Source organism: Diadema antillarum, unplaced genomic scaffold (genome assembly GCF_040938485.1).
Source record: "Diadema antillarum isolate AM-2024a unplaced genomic scaffold, OU_Dant_1.0 seq00000586_RagTag, whole genome shotgun sequence".
Taxonomy (NCBI): domain Eukaryota; kingdom Metazoa; phylum Echinodermata; class Echinoidea; order Diadematoida; family Diadematidae; genus Diadema; species Diadema antillarum.
In genome coordinates, this window is record NW_027271520.1 from 808,326 (window position 1) to 825,658 (window position 17,333).

At 38.5% G+C, this 17,333-nt stretch overlaps 1 protein-coding gene across 1 annotated transcript; it reads left to right on the forward strand.

Annotated features, from left to right (window-relative positions):
* Window positions 1-4,934: 4,934 nt before the first annotated feature.
* Window positions 4,935-16,806, forward strand: LOC139735615 (uncharacterized). The gene is made up of 4 exons (XM_071646371.1): window positions 4,935-5,213; window positions 8,224-8,321; window positions 9,696-9,773; window positions 16,672-16,806. Exons 1-4 carry the CDS (start codon window positions 5,033-5,035, stop codon window positions 16,804-16,806), a joined length of 492 nt encoding a protein of 163 aa, XP_071502472.1. The 5' UTR covers window positions 4,935-5,032.
* The last annotated feature ends 527 nt before the right edge of the window (window positions 16,807-17,333 follow it).

Genomic DNA, 17,333 nt, shown 5'->3' on the forward strand with positions numbered 1-17,333 from the left:
CAAGCTGAAATTTTCACTTTGGTTTTATATTCGCAAATATCGAATCGCTTTTGAACCGCAAAATTAGCAATTCACAGATATACAGTATATAAACACGTGCAAACAACAACATGCAAAAATATCATTTCTAAAAACGCTGAAGCGATACCAGCTCTGAACTGAGTGCAACTAGTAACTGTTGGTCTCTGTGGGCCATGGATAGTAATATACTGTAAAAGTGGTTTCTTTCGCGGTGGTTTTATTTTCGCGCTTTTCGCGCTTTGAGGTTGAACCGCGAAATTAACATCACGCGAAAATGTTTTGAACACGTGGCTTGTTGCAATGCTATCATTACCGACCGCGAATTTAAACACACGCGAAAAAGTCGGCACTGATGGAAACCACGAAAGTTTCTGTACGTGAAAGAGACCACTTTTACAGTATGGGGCATAACAACAGGCTACAGTAGTACAGTACATGTACTTCAAATGCAGAACTTACGTACTACCTACTTGTGTATGTACGGGGAAGCACCACTTAAAAAAAAACAAAATCATGCAGTACTACTGAGGAAAAGTATTGTCGCTTGTTACTCCTTATTTACTTTTTAAAAGGAGAAGTAAGATTAATAGACCCTCTCAACCACAAAATTAACAATATGCAAAAATGTCTGACAAATACTGGTAACAATTTCCAAAAGTATCTATTAGCAACAATTTCAGCTTGTACAGTATGGTATTTGTATGTTTCTATGACCAATACATAGATGAACTGAGTAGATTTGAGATCATAAAATAAACAGTCATAGGGTCCATATCAAGGTCCAAGATATCACAAGTTTAGTGACGATTTGAAAAGAATTTGTGGAAATTGATGATACAGTATGTGACAATTGAAATCATGGCACCTCCCTTTCAGATTTTGATAGATGCTATGAAGTCCTTGCTTGAAAAAAAAAAATGTGTATTTTCAAATCTAAATGTATTGAATGGAGCAATATTTGCTAAAACTTTTAAAAACTGTGTGCATTTCCTTTTGTGAATTACATAGTTGTAAGGCACAGAATAGCACAAACAGAATTGCCAGTGTGAATTACTTTATCCTCAAAGTCCACAGTCACGGTCAATTGATATTAAAGTGCCAAGTTGGAAAGCTCAAGCAAGTTCTGGTAGAAAAGTCTGTTAAGGGCAGGGGAGAGAAAGAAAGATGAAAGTCAAGGCCAAGGCTGAAATATCATTAATGACAATTTATTCATTTGTATATCTCATCTCCTTCCATGTCACATAAAAAGGGTACCTCGAAACCCTGTTATAATAAGCTCATTTATGCAAGGTGAATCCGGCTGTCCAGATATTCTATTACTGTATTTGGCTGGTCTCTGTTTTAGTACTTTCATGAGGTATCGGTTTTAGCGAGGTAAAATCACTGATCCCAGCGACCTCGTTTTTATAAGGTTTCCCTGTACATCAGTTTAAACTGCATCATTGTTCTCAAGCAACCTCTATGTGGGGTTTGTAGTAGCCTTTTGTAAAGGTAGCTCGCTGTAATTTAGCTCACTCCCATCCGATCGCTGTGTGAGCGCGAGTCTACCGCCCGCCGTATGCAAGTCCATTGCGAGCTGCCTTTGCAAAAGGCTAGGTTTGTAGCTGTTTGCTCTGTCAAAAGTTGAGCTGAGGTCAAATGGATTGATATGAATTGACGCATGCAGGGAGAAGTGTATTAGTAAACGACGCCATGTCACAGTATCTCGTCTCTCCGCGCCTTGCTAAAATCACAAGAGAATGAATGCCCCATTCATGTACTACAGTCATTTTGCATGCTTTCTCATGCTTCTCATTTCATGAAGTTTCCTGTGATTGGATAAACAGTTCCAGCTAATTTTCCCCTAATGAATAGGAACATAGAGACTTAAAGGTGCATTCTAGACGATTTTCATAATTTCACATCATGTAGTACATAAATCGACAACTCCATGTATAGATTTGTAGAATTTATTGTGGTCTTAAACAAATACACTGAACAGTGTTGATGACATAGAGCCTCACATATTTCAGAAATGTAGCAGTGTAATTCCATTGCAATACCACTTGCTTAACAAGTTCACCTGTGTCGAATGTATGCATGCCATCTTCTTTTGTTCTGCTTCCATGAGCCCCAACTCATGCATTCTTATGGTGAGGCTGCCATGTCATCATCGTTGTTCATTGCAATGTGTTGTAAATTTTGAAAACATTCTTATTCCTCAACCCAATCACTATAAACTCTGTACTCAGTATAACTAATTTAAAGTTGTTCGAATGCGAAAGTCTGAAAATCATCCAGAGGTCTCCTTTAAGATCACTAGGACTATGTCAACAATCATGACATAAATAGTTAACATAACTATTGTGCAGCCAGGTCAATATCCAATCAATTGTGAGCATTTTAGTTGTTGCCAACTCGGTAACTTCAGTGTTTGTACCTTTCAAAAATTATCAAATTTCCAGTCAAAGTGAAACCATTACTGATTGGTGACGGTGTCATCCATTCAGTACATGTATTATTCCTTGTCTTTGCTTTGTATCAATTAAAGAAAAATATTTAAAATGCTGTCAGTATTATTTGTCTTGAACTCTGTCAAAGATGCGTTGACTTTCTGACTTTGAAGGTGCAGGAGAACGTCAGTGGGCTTGAGATAAATTATCTCGATAAAGATTATAAAGCCATTATTTCCTTGAGAGGGAGAAATAAGAAATCACTGTCAGTTTTGTGCATGAATTACAGAACAATAATGTGTGTTTTAAAGTAAACACAAGATTCATCCAATTAGACATACCAAAACATGGGGTCATATAATTTCCTTTGCATAATCAGCAATGAATGATCGATTTTGCTCAATAGTGCACCGATGTGCCTTTGTTGTACTGATTTTGTTTTCTTAGTGGTCAGACCATTTTTTTTTTTCTGAGTAAATGTTTAATGAAAATTGAATTTCATGCAATAGGCCCTATTGCTCAGTTCTAGGAAGGTGTGATGTCAGCTCTGGAAAATTATGGAGTGGGTGCCAACTCATAGAAATGATATTGCATTGTGTATATATAATGTCCAATGATCATTATGAAATTAATGCTTTTACAGATAAATGAAAATAAAATCTTACTAAATGTTTAAAGTGCAGTGATGATGACAGCTAGCTTTATTTCATTGTAATGGTATTCACATGTAGCATTAACCGTGTACAGTGCACTCCCGTTATAACGAACCGGTTATAACGAAATTCCGGTTACAACGAAGTAAAAAATCAGGCCAAAACATTATCCATTCTATGTATTCCTATTGTTTATTATATTTTGTTCGACTATAAAGAAATTTCGATATAATGAAAGAAAACTGCCCCTCCCGAGGACTTCGTTATAATGGGAGTCACCTGTATACTTCCAGACTACAGTTTTAACAGACATTAAAAAAGAAAAAAATGTACATAGAAGATATGCTTTTAAAAAGCATGAACATCTGGAATATACAAAAGCAATGAGGAAATATCATCTGGATTTGTTTTTTTGTTTTTGTTTTTGTTTTTTTTTTGGGGGGGGGGGGGGGCAATACTAGTATTTAGGAGAGCAAAATACACATAGTTGCAGATTTTGTGCAAGTATCACACACATATGATACTTTTTGAAATACAGTTCAGTGGCGTTGAGTCTGTTTTCACGATGGGGGGGGGGGGGGGAGTGCAAAACTTGAGCTGGTGCATTGTGTGCGAAGGGAGGGTCTGGAAGGGGGGGGGGGGGGTATCCCAACCTCTCCCATACGAGGGAGCTGTTGCATTTTAAAAATGAAAATACATGTATCTCAATTGTACATATTTGTGATGGAATATCTGGGAAATTGTCAAACGAGTGTTACTGAGCGAGAAAAGAGCTAAACTTGAAAGAGGATATTCCCCTCGCACATGATCTACCCCTAACTTTTGAAGTGATAGGTCTGATGCAAACTTTTGAATGAAATATTCAGAAATTTGTCAATCGCAAAAATGTACTAAAAGTGTATGGAAGGGCCCGGGCCTATAAAATGGGGGAGCTAGGGTAAGCCTACTACTAGTAGTTGGAGTGGGGGGGGGGAGGGTATCCCTCCCATGCTAGGTAGAGTTAGCATATTAAAGGGATAGTACAGTATTGGTGGAGATGAGAATTGGGCTTTTAAATTTTTGCGAGATACCAAGAAAACACTTATGATATAGTACAGAGCAAAGCATTTTAAGAGGAATTCAAAGTTTATTTGATGAAAATCAGGTTTGGAATAACTGAAACATCCAAAAACAAAGTAAAACAAAGCGATCATTACAAAGTGTGGGTCCCACACTTTATTAAAATCGCTCTTTTTGGATATCTCAGCCATTTCAAAACCAATTTTTATCAAATAAACGTTGAATTCCTCAGAGAATTACATGTTCTTTCATATTTCATATGAGATTTCTCATTATCTCACCTAAAAATGTTAGAAACCTGAAATTAGGTCTCAACCAGAACTGTACAATCCCTTTAAGAATTGAAATTCAGCAATTTGGTGCATTCTGTGGGTGAAATATTTTTACAGTTTCTATCAAAGATAAGGGGCCTACAGGAATTACTGTATGGGGGGGGGGGGGCAAAATGGTATGTTTGCCGAACCGCACGAATGATAGCGTTGCGACTGGAACGGGAGACTAAGTATGTTTTTCGCTCCATCACGTGGTCTAGTGGCGGTCTCTCGCACAGTTCTTTGAACGAAGCACTATGGGGACCGTGCAATGTGCGTGCATGCAGTGCAGGGCGACCCGAGCGTACATAAACACCGCAAGCTCAGGAGCTATGCGTGCGTACTCGCGATCGCCCACACTGGTACTGTGTGAAGCCGAGCCGCGCCGACGATCAACGTCAATCGGCGTCTACCCATATACGTCAGTAGCTAGCTGTCGAGATCTCCTAGAACCTGACCTGTCTAGTTCGTCGTTCGGCGTCAGCTTGAAGAAACATAAACACTGCAAAGATTGTCGAGCTAATTGTCCTATGGGGGTTGACAGCTGCTGTTGAAGATGCCACGGACTCTTAATCAAGTCAACAATAGCTCCGCGAGGTCGACAAAAAGGAAGACAGACACTCCTCGGAAGAGAAAAGGAGCGGCTTTCAGTACACCCACAGTCCTCCGAGCTCCACAACCTTCACCTCGGGAGGATGGGCCTGGGCGCCCTGGCTCCTCGGCGAAGCAGACGAGGCGTAAGTCAGTGTTGGTACTTGTGCATGTAGAGACTACATGAAAGATGTCCAAATAATTGTAGAGGGCATCTTTGTCTGCATCTCTCCAGGGATCCCCCACAACCTTTGCTCGTTTGTCAAACGGTCAGTCGGTATTTTTTTTTTTTTTTGAGGAATTGGTAAATTAATCCGATAGGCCTAACCCTGTTAACTGTTATAACATAATCGATTTCTATCTGTTTACTTTCGCCGAACCTGATCTTGTCTTTTGATGATGGATGGATACCTGGCTTTACAAAAAATCCTTCATGTCATACTCATAGTAGTACAGTCAGTGATAGTGATTGATACTATTACTAGATTTCTACATACTAGGTCCTACTGCCCATGCATGGATGGATACTATACCGGATAGTTTCATAACATTTGCTCCTGCGACATGCGACAAGTGTTCCCGCAGTATATACATAATCTGCACGCTTAGCCAAATTCTACCCACATACCAGTACAATAATTTGTACGACCCTTTTCTGACCGGGTTAACGTACTAGGCTAACTGTTATCATACAAACGTACGTGGTATTTCTAAATAGTTTTTTACAGTTTGTGCACAGCCCTGTCACTGACGCTAACCGTTAACGTAGAACTCTATTGTAATTGTCATGGCATACTGGGCCCCGTTTCATAAAACTTATCAGTGACAAGTTATTATAGATCAAGACATAGAGTCTAGACCTAATTTGTTAGTTGTTACAAACTATACTGAAATCCTTGCATCTGATTGGCTGAGAGCAAATTTGTAATAGAAATGTGGCAGTTGTCACTGATAACAAGCTTTATGAAACAGGACCCTGGTCGGGCTACCTAAATCCTAACCGCAGCAGCGACCCCAATACGTACCGTTGATGTTACAGCGCTCCGCGACGGGGTTGCCTAAATCCTAATCCTCACATCAAGGCAAGCTAACTGTTAGATAAACATTAAAAGGACAAGTCCATCTTCATAATATACATGTGGATTGACACATTGGTGAAAGTTTTAGGAAAATCTGACAATCCGTTCAAAAGTTATGAATATTAAAGTAAAGTATCTTTTGTTATGCGAAAAAAGTGAAAATATGCTGAATTTTCTTTATACTTTCTTTGTATCGTTGTACACATGTGACATCACAAGCTAATTAGTCTTCTCATCCAGCCGTGACTGAGCAGAAACTTCAAACATTCATAACTTTAGAACAGATTTTCTGATTTTCCTCAAACTCTCGCTGATGTGTTCTACTAATTAATTGCTGCATTCACTCAACCCACATGTCTATGAAGGTGAACTTGTCCTTTAAACCAATAATGTAAACCGCTGAGGACAGGCTGATTTTGCTACAACATGCATTTCCTGTAGACACCTGCCCGAGTATATTCATGACTACTCGTCCTCACCGGGTAAAAAAAAAAAGCCTTATCACAACCCCAACCCTTGGCCTAAGTCATTGGTCTTTGAGAAAATGAGATCATAAGCATTTGTCGCAGGAGAACATGTTGTGTCACCCACATTGTAGCTGCATATAAAACAAATCAATGATAGGGCCGGGCTCTAGTGCATCCTGGATTAGTGAATGATTTGCCTATAATGTAGCACTGTAATTTTGATCCTGTTCATGTTTAGAGTCAAACCTCATTTGTAGCCTATGCCTTTAAGTTGTAGTTCTACACTCTCTTCCTATAACATTTAGAATAGAATCCTTTTCTTCTTCTTCTTCTTCTTCTTCTTCTTCGTATCCTGTCCAACACCCCTTAGTAGGGGCCAACCGGACAGGGGGTGCGCTGGTGTTAAAGTTGCGTGGAGAGAGAAGTGTGGAGTTTAGTTGCTTTGCTCCTGGATGTATTGTTGGGTTGCTGCTTTAAAAGAGTCCTTGCTTGCGATGTTAGAAACTGTTGATGGGAGTGAGTTCCAGTCTATGATTGTTCTTGGAATAAACGAGTATTTATAACAGTTTTTGTTCGTGGCGATTGGGAGCCATGGGATGAAGCTTGTAGTGGATGATTTCCTTCTTCTTGCATCCTTTTCTATGTCATTTTATCTCTCTTTCTTTTTTAAAGCAAGACAGGATCATGATGGATGGCAGGCATCAGTCATGCATCATTCATGCCTCCGCCACTTCATGGCATGGGCATGGCGCTAGTAGAGGCATTGCCACTAATTGTAGGTGTCTACTGTATGTTTGGGGGTCTAAGTCAATAATTCTAGATTTTGTTGACGATGTGTAACTGGAGAACCATTAAAGGTATTGAGATGAAACTTGGTATGCATAATTTGTGAGTGGATGAAGCTATGACTACATCTACAATATATATTAAACTTGTGAGTGCACATGCTTCAAGGACAAGATCAAAGGTCATATTATAACTCATACTCTTTATGCTAGTGAAGCCTGGTATAAGTCAAGGTCAAGATAATTCTGAAATGTCTTTATTTCCCCCATATCTCTGCTGTGTCTGAAAAGGTACAATCTTTCCATGAAACTCAGTTTGCACATCACATGTCTAACCAGACAGCAAATTTGAGTTGTTCACAGTACATGCAAGTAAAACAAAAAAGCAATCTAAAATTTTACTACATTAGGAAAAAAAAAAAACTTGAATATTTTGCCCTAAGTTTGTATGGAAAAAATAAACATACTGTGAAAGGCAAGGCTGGTGATATGATTTCAGCTAAAAATGACTACAGTATCGTATACAACTATACACGTACATTTATTGTATGCAGTCTTGAAAACTTTGTAGTAGAGGACAAAATTCACAGTAGAAGGCAAGGGTAAATATACATGTACAATGTACTGAATATTGAAAGTTACTTGTACTGTGATTCCTCTGGTACCATGTGATCTCAAGTATTATGCAGTGATTTGTCATGGAAGCCTACAATGTATATATCTGTCTCTATCCCTTCCGCCCACTCATCTTACCGTCTTCTCTTTTTCTTTTCTTCCTTTTGTTTTTATCGCCCTAACAACGTGTGATGTGACGATTGGAAACAGCTCGCAGATTTCGGCCAGGAACCAGAGCCCTGATGGAAATCAGGAAGTATCAAAAGAGCACCAATCTTCTCCTCAGGAAGCTTCCCTTTGCCAGAGTGGTGAGTTTTGTTTCTGAGGGAGCAGGGATAGGGAAAGGGGGATGGAGGGGCACATGTTTACATTACTGTACGAGCTTAAATTTTCGCTGTGGTTTTATTTTCGCCAATCGCCTTTGAACCGCGAAAATAACAACACGCTATATATCAACACATGAATAAGTAAGTTCAGTAAGACCCTTGCAACCACGAAATTAACAACACGCGAAAATGCCCTCCAAGTAGCAATTCGCAAAAATTTCAGCTCGTACAGTATTAGAGCCCCTTGCTAACATTTGCAGATGAAAAACAAACAAACAAACAACTTCAGTGCTTCAAAATAGTTCTAAAATGTGAGTTAGAGATAAATATAACCAACAGGAAAATGTCAATCAGTATATTCACAGTTGAGTATTGTTCAATATTACACATTCCCTCGACTTGTGTTGACGTATGGCAAGGTTTATTATGCCCCCTGCTATCATACTATAATGGGTGGGTGCTGTAGACAAGTTTGACTGTATGTGCCATTGAGTAATTGTCCCCGCCGAATGAGTTCGAGCAGGGGACTATGAAACGGGCTCCGTACGTGTGTGTGTCAGTGTGTCTGTCCGTCTGTCCGTGTGTGCGTCCGTGTGTGATCAAAATGTTCAATTTGCTACTTTTCTGTCATTTATGAGCCAATTTTGATTCTGTTTGCTTTATATGATAGTACTACATGGGAGCTTTGAAACTTCCACACAGAATTTCAGTTGTGACCTTTGACCTTGACCTTTGACCTATATTGTACATTTTGCTTCAAAATGCTACTCCTTCGCCATTTCTAACCCGATTTCAATTCCGTTTGCTTTATGTGATGGCACAAGGTAAGGGTTTCAAAACTTCTACACAGAATTTTGACCACTGACTTCTTTGACCTTTGACCTTGATTTTTGACCTATATTGTACATTGGCTACAAAATGCTACTCCTTCGCCATTTCTAACCCGATATCGATTCCGTTTGCTTTATGTGATGGCACTAGGTGAGGGCTTCAAAACTTCTACACAGAATTTTGACCTTTGACTTCTTTGACCTTTGACCTTGATTTTTGACCTGTATTGTACATTTTGCTACAAAATGCTACTCCTTCGCCATTTCTAACCCGATTTCGATTCCGTTTGCTTTATGTGATGGCACTAGGTGAGGGCTTCAAAACTTCTACACAGAATTTTGACCTTTGACTTCTTTGACCTTTGTCCTTGATTTTTGACCTATATTGTACATTGGCTACAAAATGCTACTTCCGGCGGGGACATAATTTAATTTCTACTTTTCCTTGTTATAAGTGCCATCCTGTTTAAATCTTGACTACTGCGTGTGCTTCAGTGTCTCTGTGGTGATCTGTTTTGCCTTGCAGGTGAAGGAAGTGGCTGTTCTGTTTGACCGGACTGGGACGTTGCGGTGGCAAGCAGCAGCGATCATGGCTTTACAAGAGGTGGGTTTGGGCTTTCAGATTGTTCCGCAGGACGTGAAATGTGTCACCAGCTTTGTTGGACCTACCATCAAACATTATAACCGGAGGGCCAAACCCCAAAAAGTCGCTTACTTAACGAGTGAGTCGCACTCTCTCTACAAACTAAGTAGACCATGCTTATTTTCAAGTTTTTATTGTAACAAACAACATTCCACTGGTCTACCTCAAAAAATTTGTTGCGAAAGCCTCCAAATCCAAGATGGCGTCCAAGATGGCCGCCATATTTACTGAATTTGTTATTGGAAAGATAGAATTTGATTGAAAGATCAGATTTCAACAAATGTGATGTCATATGAAAGAGAATAAAATTTTCTACAAGTTGATACCATTTTTGTGGGTTATTGTGATAAGTGGATTGAGATTTTAAGGAAAAAACACTCATTTTTTGATATTTTTCTGAAAAAAGGAAAATCATGAAAATGCTTGATTCAGCATAAATCAGAGAAAGACCGAAGGATTATCTTGAAACGTTTCAAGAATTTTGTTTGACATATCATTAATATTTGGAGAAAGTTAGGGGTCAGTACCGTTTTTGGTTCAGGAGTTATAATGTCTCAAACTTGAAAACTCACTATGTAAAAATGGCCACTTTAGTTGTGACAATACCTTGTTGGTCTTAAAAAGAGCCTGCGCGCACCAAGACTACTCCACGCATCACTGACACTGGCGCTTGTAGCAGTGCCAGTGGTGCGTGTAGTAGTCTTGGCAAACGCAGACATTTTCTTTGACAAACAAGGGTTTGTGCCTGCAAACTAACTTTTCATACCAAGTGGTAGCTCAGGTGACGCTGATTGCTATTATTTCAAAGTAGATTGTTCTGAAGCAGATGAGATGAAGCAAAAATATCTTTCAAATAGAGGTAGAAGCTTGAAACAACCTTGCTATAGAAAGTTTCAAACAAAATCTGGATCAATCACTCAAAAAATTCAAGATTGCAGGCCATCAAAGCTGGCATAGTGTATTGCGCCAAAGTAAATGTATCATTTCGATTTTGATACAATTTTGTCTGCTTTGCTGTCTATTTATATGGTTTTTATATATTCTGAACATTTTAATGCTATTTCAAACCATCTTAGGTTTTTACGGAGACATTTTTTTCAGAATGCACCATGAATATTTCTCTAAAAAGTTAAAAAAAATTAAATTAAAAATGTTTATGAAAACCATGCAGAAATGAACATCTTTCCCATATAATCAATATTTGGAGAAAATTAGAGGTCAGTATTGTATTTGGTTCAGGAGTTATAATGTCTCAAACTTGAAATCCCATTTTTACCTAATATGCATTTACACGCATCTGTTCCCAAAGACGTCACAGAGGGTCAAATCCAAGATCGTGCTTACTTTTCGAGTTCCACTCTCTCTATAAACAAGACCATACATAATATTAAGCATACTAAGCAATGTTCCGTAAGTACACCTCAATAGATTTGTTGCAAAAACCTCCAAAGTACAGATGCGGTCCAATAGGGCCGCCATTTTTATTGAAATTAACATTTCAAACATAGAATTTGATAGAGACATTGGATTGCAACACATTTGATGTCATATGAAGGAGAGTAAAACTTCCTAAAAGTTGATACCACTTAAGCTGTGTATATTGTGATAAATTGGGGGGGGGGGGGGATCCATATTTTTATATTGTTTTGAAAAAAGGAAGAAATGTGAAAATGCATGATTTAGTATTTATCAAAGAAGAACTGAAGAATTATTTTGAAACCTGCGATTGAGATTGAGATTTACTGAGATTGAGACATAATTCATATTTCTGGAATTACAGGCAATGTCATACACTATTGACAAGTTAACGTCTAAAACTTGAAAAAATTACATTTATGCATTATAAATTTTGCATACAATGTGTTTACATGGTCACATGTAATACTGTAACGGTCTAGTGACTTGCAAGTACCTGAAAACTAACTTTTCATGCCAAGTGGTAGGTGATGCTGATCGCTATTACTGTAGCATTTCATCATAGTAGATTGTTCTGAGGCAGATAAAATTGAACAGAAAGTATTTTCCAAAAAGAGATAGGAGCTTGGAATTTGGCACAAATTTTGCCAATGTGTAATATTTAGCGATAAAAATAGTATCCACACAAAATTCAAGATGGCGGTAATTAATCGAGGTTGTCGTTCAAGGCATTATTTACCATTAGTGCACGTAAAACAAAAACCTAGCTTTACTTAATTCATCAAACTAGTTCTAAACTGTGAGTTAGGGATAGAACAACTAATGTACAAACTGAAATCAGTATAATTAATGCTAAATATTGTTAGATATACTAAATAGATCTGATAAGAATGTTTTTTGTCCCCGCCGAACGAGTTCGAGCAGGGGACTATGAAACGGGCTCCGTACGTGTGTGTGTCCGTGTGTCCGTCCGTCCGTGTGTCCGTCCGTCCGTGTGTCCGTCCGTGTGTCCGTGTGTCCGTGTGTGCGTCCGTGTGTGATCAAAATCTTCAATTTGCTACTTCTCTGTCATTTATGAGCCAATTTTGATTCTGTTTGCTTTATATGATAGCACTACATGGGAGCTTTGAAACTTCTACACAGAATTTCAGTCGTGACCTTTGACCTTGACCTTTGACCTATATTGTACATTTTGCTACAAAATGCTACTCCTTCGCCATTTCTAACCCGATTTCGATTCCGTTTGCTTTATGTGATGGCACTAGGTGAGGGCTTCAAAACTTCTACACAGAATTTTGACCTTTGACTTCTTTGACCTTTGACCTTGATTTTTTGACCTATATTGTACATTTTGCTACAAAATGCTACTCCTTCGCCATTTCTAACCCGATTTCGATTCCGTTTGCTTTATGTGATGGCACTAGGTGAGGGCTTCAAAACTTCTACACAGAATTTTGACCTTTGACTTCTTTGACCTTTGACCTTGATTTTTGACCTATATTGTACATTTTGCTACGAAATGCTACTCCTTCGCCATTTTTAACCCGATTTCGATTCCGTTTACTTTATATGATGGCACTAGTTGAGGGCTTCAAAACTTCTACACAGAATTTTGACCTTTGACTTCTTTGACCTTTGACCTTGATTTTTGACCTATATTGTGCATTTTGCTACAGAATGCTACTCCTGCGCCATTTCTAACCCGATTTCGATTCCGTTTGCTTTATGTGATAGCACTAGGTGAGGGCTTCAAAACTTCTACACAGAATTTTGACCTTTGTCTTCTTTGACCTTTGACCTTGATTTTTGACCTATATTGTACATTGGCTACAAAATGCTACTCCTTCGCCATTTCTAACCCAATTTCGATTCCATTTGCTTTATGTGATGGCACTAGGTGAGGGCTTTAAAACTTCTACACAGAATTTTGACCTTTGACTTCTTTGACCTTTGACCTTGATTTTTTACCTATATTGCACATTTTGTTACAAAATGCTATTTCCGGCGGGGACATATGTTACGCACCGCGTAATTTCTACTTTTCCTTGTTTATATACTAAATTGTCAACAGTTATGGCTATGGTTTCTTGAAAAGCAATGGTGATATCTCCGTATGTTTTAGGCTTTAATGGTAGAATGTTTTGTAATACAACTAACCTGCATATATAAATCGAATGTGATATCTCTCCCAATGGTAGAATACCTTTAGTGTGTTGCGTCAAAGTTAAATCTCAACTTATAACTTATAATTTGATATATTTTTTTAATCTTCTTATATTGCTGTCTATTACATGTTCCTATACATCCGAACGATATTGTGCTAGTGTAAACCATATTGAGGGTCTTTTTTTTGGGGGGGGGGGGGTGGAGCTCATTCCAGTGTTAGGGTAAGGCCCAATCTTTGACAAAAAAGAAATGCTTCTGTATCAAAGATATGCTTTTTTACTTGTATGTTGCTCTGCTGTTGTAGAAACGCCTGAATGATGATGGTATATGTGTAATGATGTCTGATCCGTAGATGTCCTTGAAAGCCCTTCTGATCCGAATCCCCCCCCCCCAAAAAAAAAAAAAAAAAAAATCCGACATGGCGGCAATTTCTCAACTTTGTTGTGCGAAATGTGTTGTGCGAAAGTACTTTTCAGTATATTGTTCGAATAAAATTGTCCAAATTGATTATTCGTGCTGTATATTCACATTTACAAATAAGCATGCTGAAATTGTATTTTCTGTTACCAGATTTTTCTTACATTGTTTTTAGGCTGATTTCATGTGGGTTATAGTGTCACAATTGATCTGAGCTTATGCCATTGGTAGATGCTTTCCCATATTAGATATCAGGATCACTCGAGAGTGAAAATGTTCATTTTCATTCATTTTAGAGTGACCTCGGGGATCACTCGAAGAGTGACAAGTGATCCCTAAGGCAGGGCTCGACACTAACGGTGGTCCGGTGGCCCAGGGCCACCAAAAACGCATGTCGGGCCACCAAACTGTCAGAAATGAAGAACATAGGTGGCCTGATCGGGCCACCAAAAAAGATCGGATATTTGCCTTTGGGCCACCAAAAATAAAAGTTAGTGTGGAGCCCTGCCTATTAAGGTCACTCTAAAATGAGTGAAAATGAACATTTTCACTCAAAAGTCAATCCAATTTCACTCTAAATTCACCGTTTTCTTGTTATTCACTCCTCACATCAAAAGCAAAAACTTCCACTCGATTTGGGTTTTTTCTTTCTTTTTCGGAGAGTAGAATATCACTGGTTCTAAAAATGTGTCCATAAAAACCTAAGACGGTTTAAGATAGCACAACAGACAAAATTGTATCAAAAACGAAATAATACATTTACTTTGGCGCAATTTTATACACTATGTCAGCTTTGATGGCCTGCAATCTTGAATTTTTGAGTGATTGATCCAGATTTTGTTTGAAACTTTCTATAGCAAGGTTGTTTCAAGCTTCTACCTCTATTTGAAAGATATTTTTGCTTCATCTCATCTGCTTCAGAACAATCTACTTTGAAATAATAGCAATCAGCGTCACCTGAGCTACCACTTGGTATGAAAAGTTAGTTTGCAGGCACAAACCCTTGTTTGTCAAAGAAAATGTCTGCGTTTGCTAAGACTACTACACGCACCACTGGCACTGCTACAAGCGCCAGTGTCAGTGGTGCATGTAGTAGTCTTGGCGCGCGCAGGCTCTTTTTAAGACCAACAAGGTATTGTCACAACTAAAGTGGCCATTTTTACATAGTGAGTTTTCAAGTTTGAGACATTATAACTCCTGAACCAAAAACGGTACTGACCCCTAATTTTCTCCAAATATTAATGATATGTCAAACAAAATTTTTGAAACGTTTTAAGATAATCCTTCAGTCTTTCTCTGACTTATGCTGAATCAAGCATTTTCATGATTTTCCTTTTTTCAGAAAAATATAAAAAAATGAGTGTTTTTTCCTTAAAATCTCAATCCACTTATCACAATAACCCACAAAAATGGTATCAACTTGTAGAAAATTTTATTCTCTTTCATATGACATCACATTTGTTGAAATCTGATCTTTCAATCAAATTCTATCTTTCCAATAACAAATTCAGTCAATATGGCGGCCATCTTGGACGCCATCTTGGATTTGGAGGCTTTCGCAACAAATTTTTTGAGGTAGACCAGTGGAATGTTGTTTGTTACAATAAAAACTTGAAAATAAGCATGGTCTACTTAGTTTGTAGAGAGAGTGCAACTCGACCTCTGTTTTTAGCTTTTGGCCCCCCGGTTATTATAAGTGATTGACTTTTACATGTACACTGTCTACCCTACACATACGGCTGCATATACTTTTATGTTATTGTTTCAGCCTTGAAAGCTATGAACAGATTTTGAAAGCACACCCTCTACATCCACTGACAATACAGCAACAAACAAAAAAAAAAGAGACACAACTTTGATAATAGGATGCATCAAGCCAAGAAATCCTTAAACTATCAAAGCCACATTGATGGCGAAAAACCGAGTCTAAAACTACCTGGTTATGATATACATGTACCGTAGGATTTTTATGAGGATTACCGTAAGTAAAATTATAATGGTTTTACCCTGTAGCCCATATGCTTGGAAAGGCATGTGTTAATCAAAATTAGATGTCTTCGCCATTTAGTTGCCATGTGTTATGCTATTACCGTTGATCTTGTTTTATTGGCCTAGATCACAGTTGACACTTACATGTAAGGTGGGCTAGGTGACTGACATATTATTTCTTAAATCAACTTGTACCCATGAAACAGTATATCCGTGGAAAATAACTTGCAGGAATTATTTGACACTATGTTGAGTAGCTCTCAGACTCATAAACATTGCTTCTGAACTGGGGTATTTAGCACAGCAGCAGACTGACCATTAGCACTGCTTGGTCAGCTGGTCATTAAAGAGTTTTGCATTTTTAGTTGTACATGTACTTGACTATTCTCTTAACATGAGTTACTACTTTGATAGGTATTTAAGGCTGGATGTGATATAGTTAACATGCCTGTTCAATCCATTGTCTCTTTTCAGCTCATTAGGAAAATGCAATGATTTATGCATATTTTGCTACCTCTTTTCTCTTGTCTTCACTCGCTAGTTGCTACATTCTGTAAGACCAGAAGCATTCGCTGCATGAAACTTTTGCTAATTGCCACTACCGTTCAATGCATTGTGTAGACAAAATGTTTCATGTGCATTTTAACTTTTACAAATCTCATCTCCACGCGTAATTAGTGAAAGTTTCATGTGTGAAAAAAAAAAATTCTACTTAGTGGTAGATATGATCTGTGCTTTACCCTGTCTTTTGTTAGCTGATCAATAAGAAGTTTTCCATTGTATGTTTTACTTTTCTAAAATCTTATTTATTATATTAATGGGTATTTATGAGGTTGATTTAATCTGTGCTTGAATCTTCAATCTCTGACAGGCGGCTGAAGCTTTCCTGGTCCACCTCTTCGAGGACTCCAATCTGTGTGCCATCCACGCCAAGCGGGTGACTGTGATGCCCAAGGACCTGCAGCTGGCCCGGCGGATCCGAGGGAGAGTTGACGGCCTTGGTTAACCCGAGAAAGAAGCCAAGAACAATTTTTTTTTTAAACAATTCCTTGCACCCAACTGGAGACAGTGACCCCTCGCTGCACGATTTACCCCTTTCCCCCTTGACGCGGTCATCGGATCCATCCGCAGTGAATCCCACTGAGTTAGAAGAGGGGCAAGAGAATATTGGTGCCGGCAGTTACCCCCCCCCCCCCCCCCCAAAAAAAAAAAAAAAAAAAAAATGATGCATGCACTGTATTTGTCATACATGGGACATTTCTATAAATGTATGTTGAGCACTCTTAATCATGCAGCTGCCTCACACAAGTGCTTATTGGTTGTTGCTGTTGTTGTTGTCGTTTTGCCTTTCCTTCTCAATTATCATTGCCAAGTCACTGTTACATGAGGCTGAGTGATTGAGGCCTACAGTATTTGGATTGCAAGGTCTCAGGCAAATTCTTCTCCTGTCCACTGACTGGTGATATTTTGTTTGCCATCAGCGGACAAAGCCTGGGATATTGCATGGATCTTTCAAACACCTGTGCATCGCAT